Source organism: Myotis myotis, unplaced genomic scaffold, assembly GCF_014108235.1.
Source record: "Myotis myotis isolate mMyoMyo1 unplaced genomic scaffold, mMyoMyo1.p scaffold_m19_p_4, whole genome shotgun sequence".
Taxonomy (NCBI): domain Eukaryota; kingdom Metazoa; phylum Chordata; class Mammalia; order Chiroptera; family Vespertilionidae; genus Myotis; species Myotis myotis.
This window is the reverse complement of record NW_023416346.1, coordinates 14,820,604-14,837,952: the sequence shown is the minus strand read 5'-3', so window position 1 is coordinate 14,837,952 and position 17,349 is coordinate 14,820,604. Positions and strand designations below refer to the sequence as shown.

At 47.6% G+C, this 17,349-nt stretch overlaps 1 protein-coding gene across 3 annotated transcripts in view; it reads right to left on the bottom strand.

Annotated features, from left to right (window-relative positions):
- CD99L2 (CD99 molecule like 2) overlaps positions 1 to 16,982 on the bottom strand; it is a 98,211-nt gene extending 81,229 nt beyond the window's left edge. The window contains exon 1 of one of the 3 annotated variants that reach the window (XM_036304270.1): positions 16,791 to 16,982. In XM_036304270.1, the coding sequence (XP_036160163.1) occupies positions 16,791 to 16,857 (67 nt within the window). In that variant the 5' untranslated portion in view covers positions 16,858 to 16,982. The remainder of the gene's footprint in view (positions 1 to 16,790) is intronic. The other 2 variants (XM_036304271.1, XM_036304272.1) reach the window with 2 other exon arrangements.
- Positions 16,983 to 17,349: the final 367 nt, after the last annotated feature.

The window sequence follows — 17,349 nt, the reverse complement described above, 5'->3', positions numbered from 1 at the left end:
CTTCCCACATTAAACTGGGATTCCAAAGGGCTACACCCATGGTGTAAGAGTGACTCAGAAACAAACTTGCTTCTCCCCAATTCAATCTCCAGAGGAGAGCAATGAAAGCTTCTTGGTGCTGGGGAAACAAGGGAAAAAGGTTGGGAACTTATTTCAGATGATCCCAGGCTAATAACATCCCAAGGCAACTGACAAAAATCAAAGACAAATCTTCTCTGGAAGAAGGCACACATACCCTAGGCCAGTGGTGGGCAAACTGTGGCTCGTGAGCCACATGCGGCTCTTTGGCCCCTTGAGTGTGGCTCTTCCTAAGCCTTAGGAGTACCCTAATTAATAACAATGTACCTACTTATATAGTTTAAGTTTAAAAAATTTGGCTCTCAAAAGAAATTTCAATCATTGTACTGTTGATATTTGGCTCTGTTGACTAATGAGTTTGCCGACCACTGCCCTAGACTTCAAAGAAGCCCTACAAATATATTTTAAGAACAATGAGCAGTACACAGCCAAAAATAACCAAGCACAAGAGAAAATAAAGCATCATGAGTGAGAACCATAGAAAAACAACAGGTAAATGAGCCAAGACTTGACCAGGCAATTCATTAACGAAGAAATCAATTTGGAAAATAAACATATGGAAAGATGCTCAACCTCATCAGTAACAAAAGACATGCAAATTAAAACATCCTAATATATAAAAATCCAGGGTCCGTAACATCCAAAACAACCAAATATATAAAATTCCAGGGTCTGTAACATCCAAAACGACCAAATGCTCGACCGACCGGAAGTCAGTGCTGGATTGCCGTGGTGACCCAGCACTGACTGCCGCTGCTCCGGGCGCCCCAACTCAGCACTGACTGCCGAGGGGACTGCGGATCAGGCCCAAAGAGAGGCCTGGAGAGAAAAGCAGGGTCTTTTCTGTGGCAGCTGTTGATCAGCACTTGCCTCTCTCTTTTGCTCTGGGCCTGGCCAGCAGCCATGCCTCTCTTTCTCTTGGGCCTCTGCTGGGGCTGCTGACCAGCCCCACCTCTCTGATCAGGCCCATTGATAGGCCTGGAGATGCTGCCTGGCATAGAAACCAACCACTCAGAACCTAATCTGGGTGAAGTGCGAGGAGCCAATGGCTGCTTAGGAAGCAGAGCTTCTGACACTGGCATAGGAACCGACCAATCAGAACCTAATCTGGGTGAAGTGCGAGGAGCCAATGGCTGCTTAGGAAGCAGAGCTTCTGACACTGGCATAGGAACCGACCAATCAGAACCTAATCTGGGTGAACTGCGAAGGCAGAACCTAAGGTGGGGGCTGAGGAGGGGTTTTAAGGGCAATAGCTGTTTGGTGTAAGGTGTAAGAAAGCAGCTCAATTTTTTAATGTCTGGTTTCACAGTATAGAGCATATGGCTGGCTATCAGTCCAGATATAGGGATTATGTATTTTTGTCTGCCAAGAGCATCTCCCCCTGATGAAAAAGGCTCCCCCACCCCCCATTTAAGCAATCCTATCCTATATAATCTACCTATACTTCTAAAAGGGTAATACGTTAACACATTGTATGCGGGACACGTATTAATACGTTTTTTATAGACTAGCGGTAGAATGCGGGTAACGTATAAATATGTAAACTAAAGTTATCGTAATTTTACTGAACGTTGCCATTTGCGCAAAAAAGTTAGCAAAAATGGCCCACGCCACCTGTTAGCACGCGATAAAAACTACCCACAAACAATGTGTTAATGAGCCCAGGTCCACTGGCCATCTTCTGGACGTCCGCTTCCTTCCGGACAAAACCATGGTGGTGGGGGCTGAGGCCGAGGCCCTAAGGGGTGATCAGGCCAGCAGGGGAGGGCAGTTTGGGGTGAGATCAGGCCAGCAGGGGAGGGCCATTAGGGGAAAGATCAGGCTGGCAAGGGAGGGCAGTTGGGGGAGAGATCAAGCCTGCAGGGTAGGGCCATTGGGGGCAAGATCAGGCCAGCAGGGGAGGGCAGTTAGGGGCGACGAGGCAGGCAGAGGCAGTTAGGGGAGAGATCAGGCTGGCAGGGGAGGGCCATTGGGGGTGAGATCAGGCCAGCAGGAGAGGGCAGTTAGGGGCAACCAGGCCTGTAGGGGAGGGCAGTTGGGGGCAAGATCAGGTTGGCAGGGGAGGTCCACTGGGGGCGAGATCAGGCCGGCAGGGGAGGGCAGCTGGGGGCGAGATCAGGCCAGCAGGGGAGGGCAGTTGGGGGCGAGATCAGGCCAGCAAGGGAGGGCAGTTAGGGGTGATCAGGCAGACAGGCAGGTGAGCGGTTAGGAGCCAGCAGTCCCAGATTGCGAGAGGGATGTCTGACCACCGGTTTAGGCCCGATCCCACAGGGTGGGACATCCCCCAAGGGGTCCCCGACTGGAGAGGGTGCAGGTTGGGCTGAGGGAACCCCCTCCACACACAAATTTTGTGCACCAGGCCACTAGTCCTAATAATAAAAAGGTATATGCAAATTGACCCTAAGGGGAGAACGACCAGTCACTATGACATGTACTGACCATGAGGGGGCAGATGCTCAATGCAGGAGCTGCCCCCTGGTGGTGTGTTTCCACAGGGGTAGCGCCACTCAGCCAGAAGCTGGCTCATGGCTGGCCAGTGCAGCAGCAGCAGTGAAAGCCTCTCCTACCTCCACAGCAGCACTAAGGATGTCCAACTAATGCAGTGGTTCTCAACCTTCCTAATGCTGCAACCCTTTAATACAGTTCCTCATGTTGTAGTGACCCCCAACCATAAAATTATTTTCATTGCTACTTCATAACTGTAATTTTGCTACTGTTATGAATCGTAATGTAAATATCTGATATGCAGGATGTATTTTCATTGTTACAAATGGAACATAATTAAAGCATAGGGATTAATCACAAAAACAATATGTAATTATATATGTGTTTTCCGATGGTCTAAGGCGACCCCTGTGAAAGGGTCATGACCCACAAATTGAGAACCACTGCACTAATGGCTTAGGCCCACTCCCAGGCTGCCAGAGGGATGTCTGACTGCCAGCTTAGGCCCGATCCCCTGGAGAGTGGGCCTAAGCCATCAGTCTGACATCCCCTGTGGGGTCCCAGACTGTAAGAGGGCACAGGCTAGGCTGAGGGACGCCCCCCCCCCCCGAGTGCACTAATTTTCAATCACTAGGCCTCTAGTCTAATCTAATAATACACAAATAGGGTAACTGACTGTACCTTCGCTACGCCTTCCATTGGCTAATCAGCGAGATATGCAAATTAACCGCCAGCAAAGATGGCAGTTCATTTGCATATGCGGCTCCGGCCAGAGCAGCAAAGGCGCTGAAGGCAGCTCTGGCCGGAGCAGTGAAGGTGCTGAAGGAGGCTCCAGCCGGAGCAGCGAAGGTGCTGAAGGAGGCTCCAGCTGGAGCAGCGAAGGTGCTGAAGGAGGCTCCAGCCGGAGCAGCGAAGTTGCTGAAGGAGGCTCCAGCCGGAGCAGCGAAGTTGCTGAAGAAGGCTCTGGCCGGAGCAGTGAAGTTGCTGAAGGCGGCTCCGGCCGAAGCAGCGAAGGCCTGGGTGCCGGAGGAACACCAGTGCCAGCAGCCAGGGGAAGGGAAGGCCTATTGCACGCATCTTTTCATGTAACAGGCCTCTAGTAATAATATAAAATTACACACTTATCAACTGCTAAAATTATAGTAAAGTCTAATAATACCAAGTATTGGTGAGGCTTTGGCACAACAGAAAGTTTTATACAATCCTGATAGAAATATAAAGTGGTACAGACACTTTAGAATAACAGTGTGGCATCACCTGGTAAGATTGAAGTTATAAACATTACATAATCCAGAAACTCCACTCCTAGGTAGAACCCTAGAACCATAATTTTCAAACTTTTTGGTATTAGGACTCTATATACTAAAAAATTAAGAATCCCAAAAGAGCTTTTGTTATGTGGGTTATATCCATTATATTTCTCACATTAGAAATTAAAACTGAGGCCCAGCTGGCGTGGCTCAGTGGTTGAGCATCGACGTATGAACCAGGAGGTCACAGTTCGATTCCCAGTCAGGGCACATGCCCGGATTGTGGGCTCAATCCCCAGTAGGAGGTGTGCAGGAGGCAGCTGATCAATGATTCTCTCTCATCGTTAATGTTTTTCTCTCTCTCTTTCTCCCTTTGTTCCTCTCTAAAATCAATAAAAATATTTTTTTTAAAAAAGAAATTAAAACTGAGAAAATTTTAAACACAAGAAGACACAGCACACATTCTGTTAGGCATCAGAACAATGATATTACAAGTCACATCAACTCTGAAAAACACTGTACACTCTTGAGAACAGTGCAAAAGGCAATTGACACCTTAGTGTCATTATGAAAACAGTTAAGCCTTGAAGTCTCAGAGGCCCTTCAAGGGTCCCCAAAACACAATTTAAGAACCAGTGCCCTAGAGAAACTTATGCATATCTGTATAACCATATTCATGGCAGCACTGCCTGAAACAGTCAAAAGGAGAAAACTACTCAAATGCCCATCAATAAAAGAATGAATTAAGAAAAAACTTGGGGTATATTCATACAGTGGAATAATGCATAACAATCAAAATTAATGAAGCACAAATACACACAACAGATCATAATCTTATGGGGGTTATTTTTTGGGGGGGAGGAGACAAAACATAATTACACTGTATACAGTGTAATTTGATTTCTAAGATAGGCCAAACTAAACTATAGGTGGTAAAGCAAGAAAGTAACTGCATAAAAGTGAAACTAGTAGTCACCTCTTGGGGGGGGGGGGCTGTGATCAGGAGGGGCAAAGGAGTTCTACTTGGGTGTTTGTCAACATCCTATTTCTCACCCTGATTGGTGATAACACAGATTTTCACTTTACACTTATTTATTAAAGGCCTTGCACACTTTTCTGTATTTATATTTCACAAAAAGGGGAAAAGCTATATATACAGTTTGATACCAATAATGTAAAATAAATATTTCTGCAGAGAAATAAAGTATTGAAATACTGTATTCCAATATGTTAACAGTGGTTAACCCTGGGTTATGCGGTTTGCATTTTCTCTACACTCTTCTACATTTGCAAGTTTACTACCAAGAGCACATATTACTCTTCTGGCCTTGTAAACACCTGGTATTGTCAGATTTTATTAAAATTTTAGCCTACTGGAGGGCATGTAATTTTATCTTGTTATCTTTTAATCTGAATCTCTCCAATTACTAATGAAGTTGAGAATATTTTCATGTTTGTTGTCCAATTTGATTTCTTCTTGTATGAATTACCTGGTCAAGTCTTCAGCTCAGTTTTCTGTTTATTCTTTTCCACCAGTTCTCAGAAAATCGTAAAACATATTTAAAAAGACAAGGCCACCATCTAAAATTGAAACTAATAAGGATCAACACAAAATAAATGGGGTATCCATCTCTGGGAATTTAGGCAGAACATAACTCTCTAAAGAGATTAGTGATGTGCCTGATCGAACTAAGGATGAGCTCAAAGCTCACCAAGGAGCCTAGGGTATACTCCTAGAGTCAAAGGGAGCTGCTACCAATCCACAAAGATTGGTTATGTTCTCATTTACTCCCAGGGTGGCAAACCCTCCAGATGCTTCTTCATCACCCAAGGGGCTTCACCACCCCTTGTTGGTCTCCCTTAACCCTGCCCATATCTTGTAAATAGCCTTTTGCTTAGATACTCAATTACTTGGTTTGAGGGTGCCACCCATTTCCTGCCCAGTCCCTGAATGTGCCAGGTTTTGTTCTAGATACTAGTAACAAAGTAGACAAAGACAAAATCCCTGCCCTCATGGAGCCCAAAGTCAAGTGCTGGAGACAGACAGTAAACAAAGAAACAGTTGGGCAGATAATACCAGAAGATAAGGGCAAGCTGGTGATAGAAGGGTATTTATAGTACAATTTCAGGTACAGTGCTCAGGGATGGCCTCTCCAAGGTGGGGGTATTTGGGAAGAAGTATGAGTAAGGACATACACTTCCCTGGGAGAACTAGCCAGAGGATAGGGCAAACACAAGGTCCCAAGGTGGAGGAGCACTTAGCACACTGGAAGACTGGCAAGCCAGCCCTGGGCAGGGGTGGAAGCTGAGGTCAGATCACCAGCAGAGGTCCATTCCGTTGGGACTTATAAGCCATGGTAAGGGTTTGGGTTTTATTTTCATTACAACTAGAAGCCACTGGAGGGTTCTAAGCAGAGGGACACAATGTGACTTAGGTCTCTAAGATTGTCTGGCTGCTGTGTGGAGGTAACTGTAGGGGCAGGAGTGGACTCTGAGACACTGTGGGGAGGACACTGCAAGGGCTCCAATGAGAGGGGATGGTGGTCTAGACAAGGGAGGTAGCCAGAGAGGAGGTGAAAAGAGGTAGGAGTCTGGATGATTCTGAGGGTACTCACATGTGGTCTAGTGAGAGATCAGTTGTGGGGCAAAAAGAAAAGGCAACCCTGGAGGAGTAGCCAGAGCCACCAGCAGAATGGGGCTTCCAGTTACTCAGGTGGGAGGAAGGGGTTTGAAGGGAGCAGGCAGAAACTCAGGTTTGCACAGGGTCCTTTCAAGATGCCTATTAGCAGGGGTAATAGACAAACTAATTTAACAAGTTGTGCAAGGCATGAACCCCTTCGTTGCTGGGCTTTGTGTAAGAGCCAGGATTCGAATATTAGGTGGGAAGAATAAGTGAACCTGAAGGATTTCAATAACCTACCCCAGCAGAGCATGAGACAACCACATGGAGATGTTGGGTGTAGGCGCCTGGAGGTCAAGAGAGAGCAGGTCTGGGGATAGAAACTGAAGACTCACAAGCATTTAAAGCCATGAGGCTGGTAGAAGCATCTGGAAAGCAAGTGCGGGGAAAGAAGCCTGTAGAGAAGAAGCTGACCAAAAACTAAGCCCCAGGCACTGCCACCAGTCCTGAGGTCAGGGAGGTAAGAAAGGCAAGAATGAGTAGTAAAGTTCAGCTTCCCAGAAGCTAAAGAGAGAAAATGCTTCCAGGGGGAGGGTGTGATCAGAGGTGTCAGATGACCTGATTTAGCAACACAGAAGACATCACTGACCACGGCAAGGAGCAGTCTCATGGGAGAGGTAGGAAGCAAAGTGTTGGGAGGGAATTAATGAGAGCCCCAAACTACAACTCCACAGTGGTATATTGTATTTGACAAGTAAAAGATGAGAACATGGATTTTGTTGGTTTCTTTTTATGTACCACTTTGGATTCTTGGTTTTTTTTTTTTTTTTTTTTTTTTTTTTTTTTTTTTGAGCTGGATAGCCAAATGAATGAACTGTAAAACTCTGCAGGTAGCCAAGAGGATATGTAAGCCACTCAATTAGAGTTGCTCTTGGGGCAATTCCTCCTGAGCTCATCTCAGTAATTTAGCTGGCACTTTGGTTCTGGCCAAACGCTGTTGTGTGGACATCAGCCCCTGGATTCTCATTAGAACCAAAGAAGCAGGTGGCCCCTTTTGCATTCTAGTCCCCTCTAGGGAGCCTAACTTGACTAATACCTTGACAACACACAGTCTGTTTGCATTAGTAATTAATTGCCTACTCGGACAATTCTGTGAGGCCAACAAAGCAGAGATCAGATAAGACCACTGTTGACAGCAAATGGTGGGGCCACACTGGAATGCAGGCCCTGTGTTAATTCCCTCATCCTAGGCTAGCTGAGACAGCAAAAAATAAATAAAAAGAAGAATGCCAAAATGAGCCCCGTCTGTGCCTTGGCACTGTTTTGGTCGTAATGAGTTCTGCGCTAAAACAATGCTTCCTGCTGAGGATACTGCCTCTAATTTAGAAAATAATCCCAAGTAGAATAATCCCAAATAAAGCCACCTCACGATGCCAGCCAGATGTCGAGCTTCTCCTTTAAACAGATGTTCACTGAGCAGGGGCATTCCTCTCAGTGGGAGTCACCTATAGCATTCTTCTACTCTAGTTTTCAAAGTGATTTTGTTTGTTTTATTTTATTTTTGTTTGGTTTGGTTTTTTTGTGGTTGTTGATCCTCACCCGAAGATATTTTTTTCCTTTGATTTTTAGAGAGTGAAAGTGGGTGGGGGGGGAGAGATAGAGAGAGAGAAACATCTATGTGAGAAAGACATCCATTGGTTACCTCCCACACATGCCCTAACCAGGGATCAAGCCTCCAGCTGTGGTACATGCCTTTGACTGTAATCGAACCCGAGACCCTTCAATCCGTGGGCCAGTGCTCTAACCCAGCCGTGGGTAAACTACGGCCCACGGGCCGGATCCGGCCTGTTTGAAATGAATAAAACTAAAAAAAAAAAAGACCGTACCCTTTTATGTAATGATGTTTACTTTGAATTTATATTAGTTCACACAAACACTCCATCCATGCTTTTGTTCCGGCCCTCCGGTCCAGTTTAAGAACCCATTGTGGCCCTCGAGTCAAAAAGTTTGTCCACCCCTGCACCTCTGAGAAAAACCAGCAGCGGTTCTCAACCTGTGGGTCACGACCTCTTAGGCGGTCAAACGACCCTTTCTTTCACAGGGGTCGCCTAAGACCATCCTGAATATCAGATATTTACATTACGATTCACAACAGTAGCAACATTACAGTTATGAAGTAGCAACGAAAATTATTTTATGGTTGGGTCACAACATGAGGAACTGTATTTATAGGGCCAGAAGGTTGAGAACCACTGAGCTAGGGCACCTGTTTGTTTTAAAGCTGCAGAACACTCTGACATCTTCAAAGCAGCCCTAGGTAGAAAACTAATAAAAAACAGAGCTCAAAACTGGTTGAAGCTAGAGTGGAGGTCCAGGCTATCAACCCTTGCTCTGTTCCTCTCCCCCCACCTGCCTCCAGAGAGCAGTCATCTGGCAGCAAAGGGGCAGGCCTAGACTCAACAAATAAGAAACCCTGTCTGCCCTAGCCAGTTGGTAGCTCAGTGGGTTAGAGCATTGTCCTGATACACCAAGGTTACAAGTAATGTTCTCCCCCAAAATTGTTCAAAAACACCCTCTGTCTGCTGGCCTTAGACTGTTTCCTGCTTCATGAGCAGCCATCAGGACTGGGGAAGGGAGAAAGGCCTCTTGGGAGACAGCCGGTGGCCCCCACTGCAGGCCTACAAAACGGGATGCATTCTGAAACAGGGACAGGCTCCAATCTCCTTGTGAAGTAGTTTAAAATCAAAGCCAAGCTTGCACGGCCGGTGTGATTCAGTGGTTGAGCATCAACCTATAAACCAGGGGGGTCACAGTTCAATTCCCGGTCAGGGCACATGCCAGGGTTTTGGGTTCGATCCCCAGTGGAGGGTGTGAGGAGGCAGCTGATCAGTGATTCCATCTCATCATTAATGTTACTTACTCACTCTCTCTCTCTCTCTCTCTCTCTCTCTCTCTCTCTCTCTCCCTGTCCCTTCCTCTCTGAAATCGATTTAAAAAATTTTTAAATCAAAGTAAAGCTAAAGAAATCAGGCTGCCTTCCAGAGCCCTTTGAGGTTTATTGCTGCACCAAAATCATCGCTGCCATCCAATTTTATGCACATTTATCTTAAAATCCTAAACTCAGAGAGTACTGGTGATGGATTTAAATTGGCAAAATTAAAACAATGTAAAGAAACATCACAAGCTAGTTTTTTTCAAAGAATGAAGAGGACTCTAATATCTACCCCTCAGCTTCTCTGTTAGTTTCCTCTTGCTGCTATAACAAAATACAACACACTTACGGGTTTGAAACACATTTTTATCTTACAGTTTTGGAGGTCAGAAGTCCAATAAGGTCTCACTGGGCTAAATTCAAGGTGTGTGCAGGGCTGCATTTCTTCTGGAAGCTCTAGGAGTCTGTTCCCTTGCCTCCTCCAGCTTCTAGAGGCTGTATGTGCTTTCCTTAGCTCAAGGACTCTTCCATTCTCAGAGCCAGCAAAGGCCAGCTGAATCTTTCTTGCATAGCAACACTCTGATCCTGACTCTACTGCCTCCCTCTTCCATATTTAAAGGACCCTGTTCTTAATTGGCCAGGATAACCCAGGATGAACTACCTTAATTCCACCTGCTATCTTAATTCCCCTTTACCATGTAACTTAACATAGTTACAGGTTCCAGAGATGAGGGCATGGAAATCTCTGGAGGTCATTATTATTATTATTCCCACCTGCCTCCATTTGGAACCTGCATGAAAGGTTTTCCTGCCCATTTATTAGGTGTTTAGTATGACTTTAAGCTTTTACATGCAAACCAAGACTGGCTAGTCAGTGGACTTGTGACCAAGCCTCAAGGAGAGCAAAGTCTGGGCTGGGGGGACTGGAACCCCTGCAGCCACTCCTCCCAAGTGCTTTCTAAACACTTCCAATGTGTAGTTCTTTTGCTTTCTCTTCTTTTTCTCTCTACTACCCTCCATTTCCGCCTCCCCCTCCTCCTCCCCGGTATCATCCATATCAGCCGACCCAGAGGGCACAGCTGACTCCTCCCCGGACGCCGACACTACCATCAAGCGCAGCCCTGATGGACCCTTTGATCCAGCCGTTCAACTCGCTGACGCTTTGGGAAGCCCGTCGCCAATGACGCCGCCCGCTAGCCAGATCAACAAAGACAACCAAACCACTGACTTGAGGACAGCTGAAACCCCTTGACTGAAGAGGCCAGCAACCTTCTACAGGAACAAGGCTCCTTGTGCGCTCCATCCACTATGTTTATAGCTATGCTCGCTATCATTGGTTGTCAGTCTTCTTCCGAGTCTTAAACAACCCAATCTGAGAGGTGGCCACTGATTTACATGCGCTACCATTTAAAAAATAAAAAAGGGGGAATCTGCCGGAAGCCGGGCCATCCTTGCTGCTTGACACAGTTGCTGCAGGGAAGAAACATCTGCACAGCATATGTTTCAAGGGACTTGGCGTATATGGCATACTGTTCTTAATATGTTTGCTCACCTTCTTGGCGCTATGTGTTTTATCCAAGGTCACCTCTCCGAGAAAGGCTGTTTCCCCAGGTAGGGATTTTTCTCTGAAGTTAGGGAGGGAATAAAACCCCTTAACTAAATGCCAGGAGGGTAGTTAATCACTTGAACTACGAACAATCACCCTTAAGCTACATAATCTTTACTCTCTGGAATGGAGATAAGAAACGCCCTAACCTTTGGAATAGAAATTGACAGGATTAAAATCAACTGGTATAAAAACAGATGTAACAAGACAATAAATGACAGAACCTGGCTGGAGATCCTGGCTACAGAACCTGGCTAGGCTGCTGATCAACTGAACGCTGTCTCCATGTCATTCCTTCTTTGCCGACTTCATCCACACCTTTGGGAACCCCTGGACCTGCTGGGGCTGGACCCCAACATCTTTCCAGTTACAGAATATTTTCATCACTCCACCAGGAAACCCTATACCTATTAAGCAGTTACTCCCAATTTCCCTTTGTCCCTGCCAACCAGTGATCTACTTTCTATCACTATGGATTTATCAACTCTGGACATTCTATGTAATAAAAGCCTAATATGAAAATTGCCCCCTCGGGCGGTCATTCCACTAGGAGATCAGGAGTTTGACCACTTGCTATGACGTGCTGACCACCAGGGAGCAGTGCAGAACATGACAGGCATTGGTGATGTGCTGTGACCTCTCGCTGGCTACCTGGGGGTGGGGGTGATGGGACAGAGGTGTGGTGAGAATGCATGCAGGGTGTCCACTGCTCATTCTCACTCCCCCTGATACTCGCCCTCCCACCCCCCAGACACCAGGGCTGGCATGCCTGGGAAGCCCCCACACTCAGGTGCCTGCGAGGAGCCCACCCTGCACCCACATGGCCACTTCTGGGTGAGCCAGGCCACAGCCACTGGACCGCAGGGGCCGGTCAGTCTCCCCATAGGTTCGTGCAGGAGCCAGTCTGCTAGGCTAGCCAGGAGAGAGTGTGCTGCCTGCCAGGCTTCTATGCAGTGCTGCTGGGCAGCCCAGAGGCCCACGCTGCACCCTGGCCTGTGGCATCCGACCACACTCACCACATCTCCATGTGGGGACTCAGGCACTGTGACTCAGGTGCAGTGGGGCACGCGGGGGCCCAGGTGCTGCCCCGGGCCCAGAGGTCAGCTGGGACCTGCCCGTCCATGCCAGACGCTCATGCTTCAATCACCAGCCAGGCCTAGGGACCGCACCCATGCACGAATTTTATGCACTGGGCCTCTAGTTTTATATAAGTAGGATCATACAATATGTGAGGTTTTGTGTCCAGTTTCTTTCACTTAGCATAATTACTTCAAGGTTGGCACTGTGTATTTTTTGGATGTGGCTTGGAAGGTCTTAGGCAATGAGAATAATTACTAACATAAAGTTCACTTGGAGCCAGGTGCTCTGCTAAACACTGCACTCATATAATACTAATAGCAATCCCATGAGATGGATGGTATGGTTATCCCCATTTTTCAGATGAGAAAACCAAAGTACCAAGCAGTTAAGTGACTTGCCCCAGGGTGTAGTAGCACTGGGCAGGATTGCTCCAAAGCCTTCACTCTCCCTGTCAGCTGGGCTACCTCTCTTTAAGGGAGCAGGCTCTCTCACCACACTTATTCTCGACCACTTCTCACATTTCTATGACCTACCTCAATACTAGAATTGTCTGCATTCATGCCGTCTGCTTTGGTTATTCAGCATAAGCCTGCATTCAAGACCTAAACCTCACTGGACCACATATTTTTCATCTGAGATATGGGTTACCACTCAGTTACTTTCAAGGCTGTGGGCAAATGTTCCTTATAGACCTCAGGAGACAGAGGAGTCACCATGCCAACCTTTCAGGGCAGTTATGATGAGGAGATGGGTATGAGGCACTGAGGGCCTGGAGTGTGGAAGACATTGGGGAAACAGAGCCCTCGTTATGATTACTACACACCTGTTCCACTGAGCTGCTTCTCCCCACTGCTCAAAAGAACAGCTTCCCATTTCTGTAGGTGCACACAGGCTAGAGACCTGTCCTCAGAGCTTTCCGAACTAGTAAAATACACAATGCACTAAAAAACCATCTGTAATTAGAACAGGGATGATTTCTTAACCACCCTTTTAAACTCCTTGGAGCCTAAAGTCTGTCTCAACTTGCCAGCATCTGGAGGGATTTTACAAATCATGCTTCAAGGTTGTGTGTGCTTTCTGAAGCCAATCAGGCTTTCTCAGTCACGCCTCACTGTTGAGGATGAAGACCAGAATAAGTGGCTCTTGGGCAGGCCCACCCAATCTACCACTTTGGGGCTCCAGGAAACACAGCCATTCTAAAACTGTAACTGCCCACATACCTAGAAAAAAACACCAATGTGAAACCCATAATTATCACTGTATTTTGCACAAAAGATCCAGAAACCTGGGCCCTACCTTGAAGCAAAAGCTTCTTCTGGAAAAAAAAAAAAAAAAAAAAAGCTTTTTCTGGTTCAGCTTTCTTACTTAAAATAAAAAAGGCCTTGGCCAGTGTGGCTCAGTTGGTTGGGCATAGTCCTTGTATGAAAAGGTTGCAGGTTCGATTCCCAGTCAGGGCACATGCCCAGATTACAGGCTCAATCCCTGGTAAGGGGTGTGCAGAAGGCAGCCAATCAATGTCTGTCTCTCTCTCTCTCTCTCTCTCTCTCTCTCTCTCTCCACTCCTTCCTCTCTCTTGAAAAATCAATTAAAATATATTTTAAAAATAAATAAAATAAAAAAGCTCACTGGGTAGCAGCTTTATCTAGATCAGCGGTTCTCAACCTGTGGGTCGTGACCCCTTTGGGGGTCGAACAACCCTTTCACAGGGGTCGCCTAAGACCATCGGAAAACACATATATAATTACATATTGTTTTTGTGATTAATCGCTATGTTTAATTATGTTCAATTTGTAACAATGAAATTGGGGGTCACCACAACATGAGGAACTGTATTAAAGGGTCGTGGCATTAGGAAGGTTGAGAACCACTGATCTAGATGGTATCTTGGCTCTCTCTTTTAAGCTATTTGACCAGGTGTCCCTCAATTGGAAGGACCAGCAAAATTGTTGGGGTAATTAACAACAATAAATGTGAAGTGCCTAGCACACAGCAAGCACTCTGGAGATGGTAGCTGGTGACAGCGCTGCAGATCTGAGAGTGACACATACCTGGTCCCCTCCACAAAGCTTTGTGAGTTGTTAGGCACTATCCAGATAAGCAAACTGGCCAAGGTTCAGAGTATTTTACAAAGGCCACTTGGCCAGTAAGCTGTAGAAGGAGGGCAACCTCCAGGAGTAAGGGCATATATATAGTGCTTGAAAGCAAGGACTGTGGAATCAGACAAGCCTGGATGAAATCTTAGCTTTGCCACATGAGGAAAGTTATTCGCCTCCATTTAGTCATCTGTAAAATGGTTTCACTGGCCCTGGCCAGCGTGGCTCAGTAGAGTGTCGGCCCATGCACCGAAGGGTCTTGGGTTCCATTACTGGTCTAGGACGCATACCTGGGTTGCAAGTTTGACTCCCAGCCCTGGTCAGGGCCCATGCAGGAGGTAACCAACTGATGTGTCTCTAACATCATATCGATGTTTCTTTCTTTCTCTCTCTCTCTCTCTCTCTCTCTCTCTCTCTCTCTCTCTCTCATCTCTCTCCCTCCCTCCCTCCTTTCCACTCTCTCTGGGAAAAAAAACATGGGAAAAATATCCTCGACTGCTGAATGGGGTGGATCCAGAGACTCAAAGCATGGAACAGAATGCAGAATTTCAGAGGGAACACAGGGGAGAGTAAGTGGGTGGGAGGTAATCAACCAAAGACCTTGTATGTATATATGCATAACCCATGGACACAGACAATAGGGTACTGAAGGCCTGGGGTGGGGGCGGGATGTAGGGGGTCAATGGGGGGGAAAGGGGGCATATGTAATACTTTCAACAATAAAGAATTATTTTAAAAGTATTGTCAAGTGAGGATTAACCAAAAAAATTATTTATTGATTTCAGAGAGGAAGGGAGAGGGAGAGAGAGAGAGAGAAACATCAATGATGAGAATCCTTGATCGGCTGCCTCCTGCACATCCCTTACTGGGGATGGAGTCCACAACCCGGAGATGTTCCCTGACTGGGAATCAAACTATGACCTCCTGATTCATGGGTTGAGGCTCAACCAGTTCGCAGTTTCCTCTACCACCTCCTAAATCACCTAGTGCAGTGGTCAGCAAACTGCGGCTCGCGAGCCACATGCGGCTCTTTGGCCCCTTGAGTCTGGCTCTTCCACAAAATACCACGTGCGGGCGCACATGTACAGTGCGATTGAAACTTCGTGGCCCATGCGCAGAAGTCGGTATTTTGTGGAAGAGCCACACTCAAGGGGCCAAAGAGCCGCATGCGGCTTGTGAGCCGCAGTTTGCCGACCACTGACCTAGTGTAACACATGATGGTGAAAAACTGAGACTTGATCATTTACATTCTTCACCTTCTCAATGTACGTAGCATGTTGAAAACTTTCAGAAGATAGCCTTTAAAGGAGTATCATTTTTCTAACTTTTTTGTGCTTCCACACTCAAAATTTCCACATCGTTAGATGCAAGTCAATTAAATGATTATACTTTTTCCCACAAATGCATTATACACAAAAAGAAATAGAAAATTCCACAACCCTGTAACTTTATTTTTCTTCAAGGCACGAACAATATGCCATACTGCCATGTTTGTAGTTGTTTTCACCCCCCACCAGAACATCAGCTCCATGAGGACAGTCTCAGTTCTGTTCACTGCACCACCAGTGTCTAGAACAGAGCCTGGCACCTTTGCCCCATGTTGTACCAACTCCAGGAGAATTGCCCACATGAGAAACATTTCTGCATCTTTTGCAAAACTATTTTGTCTAGCACTGTCTACTGTTTTCTAGAGCTCCTTATATGTAACATAAAGCCCACAAGAAGTCAGTACTAGGACAAACTTTTATTTTTGCTCAGCTCATTTGTTTTTCATTAGTTGAATTTGCCTTGGTTGTCAAGAAGCTCAGAGCACAATTCTGTACTCAACTGCAGTGTTGTTTTTTTTAAACCCCTTTTTTGATGTGGGGGTGGGATATAAATAATTGAGAAGATTCTGCCAGTACAAGTGTGAGACCCTATTTTTAACCACAGACAACTTATTTTAAGATGCTTCTCAAACTTGAGTGCAAATTACCCGGGGATCCAGTTAAAATGAAGACTCTGACACAGATCAGAGGCAGGGGTCTCCAGATGCTGCATTCCCAACGAGTCCCAGGTGATGGAGCGCGGGCCCTGGACCACACTTTGAATAGCCAGGATCTAAGAAACTTACTGCCTTGATTCGGCAGGATTTCTCTCTCCCCATCTTTGGCAAAAATATCATTAATGTTTCAAAAACTGGGGCGGTCACCAGAGGCACCTGGGGAGCTGGTTAGACCTACACCTCGCTGTCCCCACAGAGATCCTGAAAAAGGGGGTAGGAAGGCGCCCAGCAAGCTCGCCAGGTGTTTCTGTCGCAGGTGACCTAGAAACACATTTCGAGAAGCCCCGCTGGAGGGAATGAGTGCTCTCTTCAAGGTTTCCCAAAGGCAATCTCCTGGGGACAGCTGTTGTCACCGGTGGTGACACCTTGTTCAGAATTTTAAGGGGTACTATCCTGCTGTTTCCAGCCCAGCACCAGAAGGGGTCCCGCTCCCTCCTTTCCGGCCACGTGGATCGCAGCAGGGTCAGCCCCCAGTGGGCTTGGGGCTCGCACCCCCGCCCCACCGCCCGCCAACTGCGTCCGGCGCAGGCCCTTGGGGCGGGCACCGGGCCGCTCATGCGCACCACTGAGCCGCAAGGGCGTCGAGCCCCCGCCCCACGGGCCCTAGGGGGGTGGTCCCCGCGTGCACCCCGCTCGCCTTACCTCTCTGGACCAGAGTGTCCAAGGAGAAAGCGAGGCAGATGAGGAACGCCGAGCGCCAGGCCACCATTGCTGGGAGCGGACGGAGGGGACCCAGAGGAGAACAGTTTGCGCGAGAGCACCCGAGGAGTAGGTCCAGATGGAGCGGGGAAAGAGGCGGAGCAGCAGGAGGAGGAGCCTTGCCACCACCGCAGGACCCGCCCAGAGCCGGTGCGTGCAGCGCGCACCGGGAGGGACGAAAGGGGCGCGCGCGAGCGCAGACACCGGGGGCGCGCCCGGCTTGGGTGAGGTGAGGGGGGGCGGGTTTGCACCAGAGACGCGGGCGGCTGGGGGAGCCTGCAGTTTCGGGGGCGGGGCTGGTGTGCCAGAGGCGGATCCAGAGGACACCCTGCGGGCGGGGTTGTCTGGGTTGGGTGCGGGGCCAGCACCAGCAAGCGGCCCGCAGGTTCCTTCCCACCAGGGTCCTGGAGATGGAAGTCTCCGAGGTGGACCCTGCGGGCCCAGAGCAGTGTGGAGGAGCCAGAGGTGCGGGAGGCGAGTGTGGGGTGATTTACACGCAGTG